The 10,636-nt window shown below is 42.5% G+C and overlaps 1 protein-coding gene across 1 annotated transcript in view; it reads left to right on the top strand.

The window, feature by feature from the left end:
- The window catches only part of Spt-I (serine palmitoyltransferase subunit I), a 103,843-nt gene that overhangs the window by 6,745 nt on the left and 86,462 nt on the right, over nucleotides 1-10,636 (top strand). The window contains exons 3-4 of the mRNA XM_084576057.1: nucleotides 9,105-9,199; nucleotides 9,835-10,001. Of these exons, the coding sequence (XP_084432183.1) occupies nucleotides 9,105-9,199; nucleotides 9,835-10,001 (262 nt within the window). The remainder of the gene's footprint in view (nucleotides 1-9,104; nucleotides 9,200-9,834; nucleotides 10,002-10,636) is intronic.

Here is a 10,636-nt window from a genome sequence, read left to right as displayed (position 1 = left end):
CCTTCTTCAACCCCGAGTCTCTGCACGCTACCAAGTGAAGGCCGGGTCGACGTAGCCCCAGCGTCACAACAGCGTATATATTTTTCAAGGCTTTCAGATATTTTTTCACCTCAACCACTGCTTTGTTTGCGGTGAAATTGTGCATATAGCTTGCACATGTGCACAGTGCAATGTAGTTAGTTTTACTATGGTAATGAACTGGTCTGGCCTTGTGTGATGCAGACCCATAATTATCTGCTCTGAGGTCTAGGAACCGAAAGCTGCCAGTGCTGAGTGGTTGCTAAGGGTCGTTGTAGTGCCTGGACGCAGGTGTAGAGGGGCCCGTCGCATGGTGTGCGAGTACTCTGGAAGTGACAGAGGGCTCGACCGCCACTCTTTTTTGGCTTCTACTTCCTTGATATTAGTGCAGGCGATTATTAATTTGAACTATGCACAGCCAGATGAGGGAAGTACCTTTGTGAAACTTATTACAACATACAAGTTAGCAAATTGTGCGAGCTCTGTGTGTATAAATCTCGATGCTGAACTAAAACATTTGGCATTACTTTGCCCTATCTGTTAGCATGCAAAAGTGTACCATTGTGTTCCTGGTAGGTACGTGTGTCGGCATCCATCTATTTCTTAAAAGTGGCATAATGCTAATCTTGGATATAAGTGGCCACTGGCGAAGAAAGAAAGCAAGCAAAACTTTGCATCTGCCTAGAGAAGATTGTCACAGCATAGCATCAGCGATTTCTGGCCGTAAACGCCCAGAGGAGTAGCGCCGTCTAGTGCTTCTTTTATTGCGAAAGCAATACTACTCCCATTTTCAGCCCTTCGCTTAGCCACGGCGTAGTCACGTGATGAATGTGACGTCATACCAGCTGCGAGAGACGGGCTACCAAGTCAAGTTGTCGGGTGGCGGCGGCGGTCGGTAGGCACAGCACGCTGCAGCTGGAGCTGCGCTGCTACCGAGTGGAGGCGCTGCTGTCACCTCTTCTCTCAAAGTTGAGAGGAAGAGGAGGAAAACGACACTGTAATGGACGGTTTGAACAGTGAAGACTCTTTGTCGACGTGTTCACGCAGCAGTCAAGAACTGCTGCGTGAACAGGGCGGCAACGACGCATTCAGGAAACAGAAGAATGGCAATAACGGCTTGAAAAGGAGCGTGCTCGACAAGTAAAGTGTAACGAGACCCGGAGGAAACAGCGTGCAGAAGAGATGTCGCAAGAACGAGCTGTACGTTTAAAAAAGAGACAGGAAGTGTCACTTGTGAGGGCTGGTTTCACTGTGTCAAAGGGGGACTTGGAAGAGCAACGACGTTCAGATTATGTGACAAGAATTTGTGAATTTGACTCGGCTACGCGTGAATTTTATAGACGATTCACGAATAACCCTTTCGGAAGTGCGTGCTCGGTGTGTGATCACCTATGGCATAAAGACTGCTTGACTCTGGTAAGGGAGCTCATGTATCCTACTCTTCACCTAGCTACGAGACGAGGAGACTATGAGAAGTGCTGGGGTGTGTAGAAAGTGTTGAGCGAGCCTTAAAGACCAGAAGGTCCCCCTCTACAGTCTTATGGCCATGTGATTACCCGTGTGTAGACAGTCTCACTACTTCAGTGATCACCAAAGTGTTCTCATAGGTATAAACAATAAAACTAAACAATACTAAACTCCAATGTGTGTCCTGTGTTAATCGTACGGTCAACATGGTACACCACAGTTGGCTACACTACGAGCTGAACTATAGCGTAGCCATGCTATTATTGCTTTCGCAACCTACCGGGCTTAACTAAAGCTAAGCCCCACCTAATTTTTTCTCTGTGTCGTCTTTTAGCGCTGCACATCCTTTCAATAAGTTTGGAGGGTGATTCTTTCAGCAGGAAACAGTAGTACTGTGTTACTTTCTTTCTCAGCATACATTGCCAAATAAGGCCACAATGGACTGCCCCCGCAGTGGTTCGGTGGTCAAGACACTCGGCTACTGAACCAGAGCCAATTCAAAAATAGAAACCTTGCAGAAGGAAACTCCAAAACCCACTAAAAGCTGCTAAATTCAATATATGCATCAAAAAGCTAACTTTTATCCATTTTATTTCATTATTTCACATGTAAACAATATAACAAATAGTTTTAGCATATGTATAAAATAACACAATTTTCTCTTTGGCTCTAACCCTTAGATTGATAATACTTTCATTGTTATGATAGCCCTGCCTACGTTCTACACATTTAAATTAAAGCTGCAAGAGCATGTCATTTTTTCCTGCGTTATCTGCCTTCATTAGCTTGCTGAGCACTGTAATGGTGAATGTCTGCTCATACCGCCGGTTTGAAGTTTATTTTCATTTCAAGAAGAAATGAGGGACCAGAGACAAAAAGTGACCGTTAATTCACTTGACGGCGCTCGGGCCCCAATACATGGCAACAGCGAGTGGTTAGTAATAACAATATCGGTGCATCCAAAATTCAGATTGTGGTTTCAAACGAGTTACAAACATCTTCCTCTTCCACATAATTCAGTCTGCGGAAAAGCTTAATATAACTGCACAACATGAAATATCAACAGGGCCAGTGAATACCATCAAAATGAATGCAGCATGAAATCCAGAAAATACAAAAGAATGAAAGAAAACAGCAAAGCATATTTACATCTGTGACATAAAAAATAAATGTATTGTTCTCTTATTAACCTTTTCAATATCAACTTTATTTTGGCGAAGATAATTTAAGAGAGAGGGCAGAAGATATGCGAGCATTTGCTGGCCAAATGTTGTTCTCGCAAAAGGCACAATCCAAGTATCTGTAGAACATGAAGGGTATGTTCGTGTAAGTGCTCTTAAATTGGCGATGGAAAGTACTGTAGATTCAGAGGTAGCAATGTGCTGTTTGTAGCGAACGGCTAAGTTGTATGAATAGAGATAGGCCACTGGCATTATTCTAAAATTCTTGAAAAGCGGCATGGTATGAGCGTAGTAGTCTGCTCCAGCTATATGGCGGACCGCCTTTTTCTGAAGTACATATAATCGATTTAAATTTGTTTGTGTAGTTTTACTCCATACAAGGAAACAGTAGTTTAGTTGAGACAAGAACAATGAATTGTATATATGAAGCTTAATTTTGGCCGGTAGAAAGAAATGGAATTTTGCTAATATACCCACTATTTTTGACAGGCGTGAAATTGTTTCATTTACATGCCTATCCCAGGACATATTTTTGTGAAAATAAACACCGAGTGTTTTTACTTCATCAACGATTTCAATAGGAGCATGGCCAAAAATTATACTATTATTTAGACATTATTGGCAATGATGACTGTCTTACAGAAAAAAACATTGCTTTTGTTTTGGTTACATTTATTTCTAATGAATTAAGATTGCTCCATGTGCTCAAATGATTCAACGATTCATTTATGTCATTTACAAGCTCGTTGTAGTCATTGCTTCGAAATAAGAGTGTTGTGTCATCCGCATATATTATATACTCTGGCCTTGCACTAATGCTTACAATATCATTGACATAAAAATTAAATAAGAGGTGCCCCAGGATGCTCCCTTGAGGCACGCCCATAGTAACACGCTTTGAAGAAGAAAGATTTTCGCCTATTTTAACATTTTATGTACGATGCTCCAGATATGAACGCATTAAGTCTAGGGGCACACCTCGGATTCCGTATGCTTCTAACTTTTTGAGCAATGTCCTATGATTTAAACGATCAAATGCTTTGGAGTAATCAATGTAAATGCCAGCGACTAACTCTTTGTTTTCAAAGCTTCGTAGAATGAATTCTTTTTGTGTTAATAGAGCTAGTTTAGTAGATCTGCCTTTACGAAAACTATATTGTGCGGGACTAATAAGACAACATTTATCAGCAAATGCAGTAATTCTAGTTTATATTAATTTTTCTAAAGGCTTAGAAAAAACTGGTAGAATAGATATTGGACGGTAGTTTGACAAGTTATTTTTATCGCCTCCTTTAAACAGCACTATTACCTTTGACGCCGGCATTTTCCGAGGAAAGGTTCCTGTTGAAAGGACCAAGTTATATATAAACAAAAGCTGCGGTAAGATTAAATCTAAAACGTATATAACCGGCTTGATTTGTATGTCATCAATATCGCAAACCGTACTATTATTCATAGAAATGAATTCTGCATGAATCTCACTCTCATCTGTCGGCCCTAAGTACAAACTATCGCTGTTTCTGTCAATTCCATTTATTGCCTCAGAATGATGTGAACTCGAAACTATGTTGACAAAATGATGATTGAAAGCTTTCGCCAACTCAACACCAGATACCAGAGAGGCATTTAATGTTAATTCGGAAACGCTGTGATCTGTAAGAGAACGGTTTAAAATCTTGTTTATGTTTTTCCACAAAGCATCCGGTTTAGAGTTGTACTCTGGCTGAAAAAGATTAAAAAGGTATTCTCGCTTCTTATTCCGTATCACAGCATTGGTTTTGTTTCTATGGCGTTTAAAAATCTTCCAGTCATTTGTGTCTCGTGTGGTTATGAACTTTTTGAACAGTTTATCTTTCCTTTTTATCATCTTAAAGGGCCACTGTCCAGGGAAGGCCCTTTTAAGCAAAGGAGCCCAGTGTTTTGATCAGGTACCGGAGGTAGTCTGTGCAAAATGCTACAGTGACACGCGCGCCGCAAAGCATCGAAAATACAATTCAAAGCTCTCTCATGCTCTCCTTTGGGAAGCCGGCTTCCCCGTTTCCTGCGCTGGCCCGACGGGCCCCAGTAATGACGTATGTACCGCGAACGACGTCCATTGGTCCGTCTCGCTGACTGACGTGAGAAGGATCGGTGTCTACTGCTCGCTGCGCGTTTTTCCCTCGCCACGGCCAGACTGAATCCAGCGGCGCGCGCTCCCTCGGCCGTTTTTTTTTTTTTCTTTTTGCGCTCGCGGAGTGCCACGCCCCACCTCCCGCCAAACGCCGAGGAGGAAGGGGAATTTGTCTTGCGGAGGCTAGACGACCTCGGGCAGGAGAGTGAAAAGCCTTTGCGAGGGAACGGAAGGAGAGAAGCATGGCAGAATCGGGTGATTGCGGTGGCTGTAACTGCGTTATTAGTTACTCTTTTTCAAGAAAATTTTGCGGCCTTGCGTTCTAGGGGCGAAGTCTCACAGTCACCGGGGAACAAAATATTTTCGACCGGAGGGTGGACAGTGGGCCTTCAAGGCATTCTTTCGTTATCCAAGGTTTCTTTGATTTGCTAGTCTTTTGCTTAGGGACTAAAATGAATGATGATAGGTAAGACTTTAAAAATAAAGAAATGAATGATGATAGGTAAGACTTTAAAAATAGAGACAAAAAAGTATTATATGCTTCATCAGGCGTTTGCGAGCAATACACTGCATCCCAGTCTGTTTCTGAAATAATAGTGCGAAATTTTTCCAATGTGTTGTCGTTTATATTGTGCATTTTCTGGTAAACGTCCGGTTTCTTTACCCTCTTTCTAGGGGTCGATCGACTAAATAAAAAAATTGGCACGTGATCACTGATATGTGAGGCGAGAATGCCAGCGGTAGTATCTTGTATGGCTTGGTTGGTATAAACAGGTCTATCAAAGTACTATTGTTTGGTGTTACACGTGTAGCAGATTTAATTAGGTTGTTGAAGCCATGCGAGTCCAGGAGTGTTTAAAAATTGTGTTGTAGTGTAGATGGATTTAACAGGTCAATATTAAGATCACCTCCGAGGATAAGCACGAGCTTATTTTCGTTTACATAATTTAGTATCTTATTGATGAGAACGAGAAAATTTGACATGTTGCCCTCAGGAGGACGATACATCACTACAAACAGATATTTTTGACATATCACAGCAAGGCACTCTGTACTTGGCGTTATAAAAGAAAATTCTTCAAGCAATTCACATTGAAGTGACTGCTTTGCATGCATAAGGACATCACCACCACGTTTGGTCGCTCGGTTTAAAAAGAATGTGCTAGATTCATCCTTCATGACGTCACAAACAGATGTAAACCATGTTTCAGTTAGCATTATGACGTCAAACTGAAATCTGAAAGTGTTTAGTAGAGCACTTAATTGATCTTTATTTCGTGCCGACTGTATATTCAAGTGAAAACACGTAAGACGGTTCAGATCATAGTGGAGAGAGATAGAGTTTAAGTCCACAGGTTTTATCGCCATTTCAGGATGCAGAAACACAACAGGAGGTCAGGCATACCTTCTTTAGGCAATTTTATCTATATCACGCTCACACTGCACATGAAGCACACTTGATTTCTCTTTACGAGCGAAGATTCTGCCATCCCTCACCCACACATACTTCCAGTTGCAAGCCTTTTTCTTTTCAACAGTTTTACCCAGTAGCAGCTTTAGTGCTGGCCAGAGGTGCTCGTTTATGAAAATGGGGTCCTCACTCGATGAATGTCTAAGGTCAGCCATTGAGAGTCGGGTTTTTTTCGCTTTCTGAAGCAACAGGTTGCGTTGTGAACGGCTTTTTAGTTTTAGAACAATATTTGGACAAGATGAGCTGTTACGAGCCTTTACTCTATGGCAAACATCAATGTCTTCAGGAGTTATTGTGATGTCTAGTAATGCTGCGACTTTGCAAACGGTGCTTGTGACATCCTCATTTTGCTCTTGCAAAACACCTTTAAATTCAACATTGCAGTTTCTAGAGTATTGTTCTCCTGCTACGATCCTGAGATCATGCTCCTCTATTTGCTTTCTCATGTCATCACAGTCGGTTCGCAAGGCTTCATTTGCTTTTCTCAGAGCTTCATTTTCCTTCTCTAGAGCCTCATTTTTCGCTTTATAGTCTTCATATTCTTTGTTGTAGAACTCAAGGCTGTCTTTAATCTCCCTCAGTTCTTTTCTGAGGTCTCGTTCAACCTTGCTCTTAAATTCCTTCATTTCTTTTTTTAACTCTTCTCCCAAGTCCTCAAAACGAGTACCCATGTTCTTTATAGACAAGAAAAGTAGGCAACAAAAACAAAAACTCGCAGCAGCGAAAGACAGCACTATGTATAACTATGTGACTATATGATAACTTCAATGTCCAACCTGAATCAGCAAGAAAAGAAGATGCCCGTTGAACAAAGCGTCGTCCTCAGCTGCCTCGCTGCTGCCCAGTCTAGGCAGAATGCTAGCACTGCACACACTTTCATATTGGGCCGACCGTTTGGATTAAAGCCGCGAGCAGTTCATAGTTTGAGAAGCATTTACTCTGCCTTCGGAGTTAGGCTGGAATAGTAAAATGTGATTTGTCATCTGTGTTCACGTTAGGTTTCCTTCATACAACTGATAATATCTCGGCAGCTGAACATGCTTCCAACCTCTTCGCAGCATCAGCATGGAGCGAGCAATCTCGATCAGTTCAAAACAAATTTTTATGGGACGCATCTGTGTACTATTTTACAAGAATGGGCTTCTTTCATTGCAGTAGAATGACAGGGATTTTATTATTTTTTTGTTCAAACCCTGGGTTTCTGCATCTACTCTTTCCCAATCTTCTGCACACACTTAACAGGTCCAGTCTGCCAGGCAGCACATCCGGTGTTGTCAAACTCAAGTGCATTAAAATGTTTTGCATAAATCAATTCAAGGGATATTGGAGTGTTCATGCATTCAGAGGGGCATTCTTTTGCAGAAATGGATCTGATTTCAAACAACTTGCGCTGTTCTAAACAACTATTGTAGGACCACAAAAACCACTAATAAAAATAGTAGCAGCACCTAAAAGCCGCTAAAAAGCACGCCTCCTGCAATAAAATTTTGCCCACTAAACAGCATAAAAACTTGATAAATTTAGCTGAAAAACCTCCAACATGGCAACACTGAACAAAAGTACCCGGGTTCGAACCAAACTGCAACGGCCATGTTTAGAGGGCGGTAAAACGCAAAGGCTTCAATGTGTTGTGTGATGTCAGTGCACTAATCCTCCCTTCCCTTACGTAGCGGTCCGGATGTCCACTCAGAAGTGTGACAGGTACTGCACCTTTACATTCCTGTTAACTAATTTACCAATATTTATAAAGCATCTTACGTTACAAATAATCATCAATGAACAGACCACTGTTGTTGTTCATACTGCATTTTTGTCTTGGTCGATGATGTATTCTTTCCATTTTGTTTAATCCTGTAATTGCACCCTCCCCCCCCCCCCCCCTTCATTTTTACAGTAGTGTCCTTTTTGATGCTGTAGGCACCTTGAAGGAAGAATAAAAAATATTTCCAGAGCATGGCAGAATCTGCACTGGATAAATGTCACGTGACCTTAACACACATCACATGACCGGAAGTGTGACGTCACATCCGCACGTCGCCATTACTCTGCCTGACTCATTCGACGTCTGCCTAGCTTTTTTAATTATTTACCTAATGACTCAATTTTACGTATATGGTTTCCCATATGAGATTTTTTTCATCCTCTATCTAGTACAATCATTCATTTTTTTGGTAACTCACTCGTTTATGAAGAAATCATGTACACAACATTTAGGGATTTAGGGACGCCAAACCTCAGTTACGTATTAAAACATGATGATATTTAAAAACAATGCTTTGAAGGTCATGCTCACCTGGCAAACTTCAGTGCTCACTTCATGCACTGCTACAAATATTTCATCGTGGGAAACCTTCTAATGTCCAGAGGGTCGTTTCTTTAGCATATCTCTTGACCTTGGGATGCAAACGAATCTACTCACCAGGTGGTCTCAAGCATCCCTCTCTTGTGTCTGCACTGGTGTGCTATATTGCGACAGCAAGGTCTGTGCTTGGCACTCGGTAGAATCAGACAGTGTTCAGCATTGTGAAATTCATTATGTCTACTGCTGCCACTTTTCGTTTTTTTTTCCCCCTTATGGGCCTTAACTTCGGGATCGTTTTTCTTATAGTGGTGGTGCAAGTAGGAAAGGGGTTTATGGTGGGCAGGATATGACTGTTGAGTGGGCTGTGGAGTGGTCACAGAATGGCAGAAAGCTGTTTTTTATTCATGTTCTGCTTTGGGGTCTGGTCTGGCATGCATGATCTAATTGTGGCCAGAGCCTACCACCATTGTGGGGTAGACGATGCACAAAATGCAGCTGGGTTGTTTGTGGCCAGGAAGTTCAAAAATGGTTTTGGGTTGCTTATCCTGTTGTCAGGAGAGAGAGGAGCTCATTGCTGAGTGGCAGCCGGAACCCCTGGTGTCCAGTGCACCACCCAGCGAGTATGTGCTCAAGCCAAGGATAGTGAGCAGGTAAGTGTTGTTAGTATTTGAGGCCAACTCTGCTCCCTTCCTGTGCTGCACTAGTTCTTATTCTTGCTGCACTATTTTCTTTAACGTGCTCAAATTTTGGGGGCAGCATGCCTCGCGGGTCTTTCTTCTTTAAATGCATGACAAAAAGTGTTACAGATGGTGCAACCCCATTTCTAAAGCATTTTTTTTTTTTTTTTTTTTTCGTCAGTGTTAGTGGGCAGCATATGCATATTTCATGTATTTCTTTTAGTGAATTTGCCATCCGTTATATCTAGAGCATGACAAGCAAACGTGAAAGCAGAGGGCAAACTGGTAATAAGACATTTCAGGGCCCCACAGTGGGACATGTGAGGTTGTTGAGTCAAGATAGAAAGCTGGGCTAGTTGGTGTGTGGTGATTAATTAAAAAGGCTAGCACATCGGACAAAGACAAAGAATTAGCAAAAGACTTAGTGTTCGTCCTGTCTTCTTCTGTTTTAGTTATGCTCGTCCTAGGCGTTAGTCTTTTTAATTAATTATGTTTGTGAATTTACGCTTGTTCTTGCTCATTCCACTGTCCTGTGGAGTCTCTAGTTCCATGAATACCAGTATCAGTGCTCTTGAGGTGCCCTCAGTGAGGCTTTCCCCTGTGTACAGCCAGGTGGGGCGCCTGGTGGTGGTGGATGGGCGCCAGTGCCTGAACCTGGCCAGTCACAATTACCTCGGCCTCACTGACCTGGAGGGTGCCCGGGAGGCCGCCATTGGGGGGCTGCGCCGGTACGGAGTAGGCTCCTGCGGACCACGAGGCTTCTTTGGCACTGTCGGTGAGTCGTGCCTTGGTTTCTTGTTGTTTTTTTTTGTCTACATGTTCCTATTGCAGGCATCATTGACAGCGAGAGAACGAGAAAGTGATCTATTTATGTTTCTGAGTACGCATGAATGCAGGAGTCAGCTTTATGAGCAAAGTTGTGAAATGAAGATAGGTGAGGAAAGGAAAGGTGCAATAACTGTCTCATCAACTGTGGACATGCCAAACCTAGCTGCATCGAAGGTCATGCGTAGCAGCCACTTCCTTCCTTCCCTCTGAGGGCGTGACACTAACTCTTTGCCAGCAACTTTCTGAAGGGGTTGCAGCATCTATGTGTGCAAACAACGCTACTGTTGCGGTTCTCCATTCTAACATTTGTGAGGGTAGCACTACTCCTGCGTGTTCACCAAAGATGATGGTACATTTCATGATGGTACTCCTCCCATTGTCCTTTAACGCCCGATGTTATGATCAAGAAGGGAGAAGTCCTCAATCGTCTTCTGCGCATTAACACTAAGGTACGCTAAGATAATCCAGTCCCAACTGCATCCCAAATGAGGTTTTGTATAGGCATGTCAGTTGGGTCGCTTTGGATCCTCAGTTGGATCGTACAGTTGGGAGTAAAGAAGACGAGCACTAATGACGTGTTTC

The sequence above is a fragment of the Amblyomma maculatum genome, chromosome 8, assembly GCF_055883805.1.
Source record: "Amblyomma maculatum isolate TAMU_Amacu chromosome 8, ASM5588380v1, whole genome shotgun sequence".
NCBI lineage: Eukaryota > Metazoa > Arthropoda > Arachnida > Ixodida > Ixodidae > Amblyomma > Amblyomma maculatum.
This window is presented reverse-complemented; position numbering and strand designations above follow the sequence as displayed.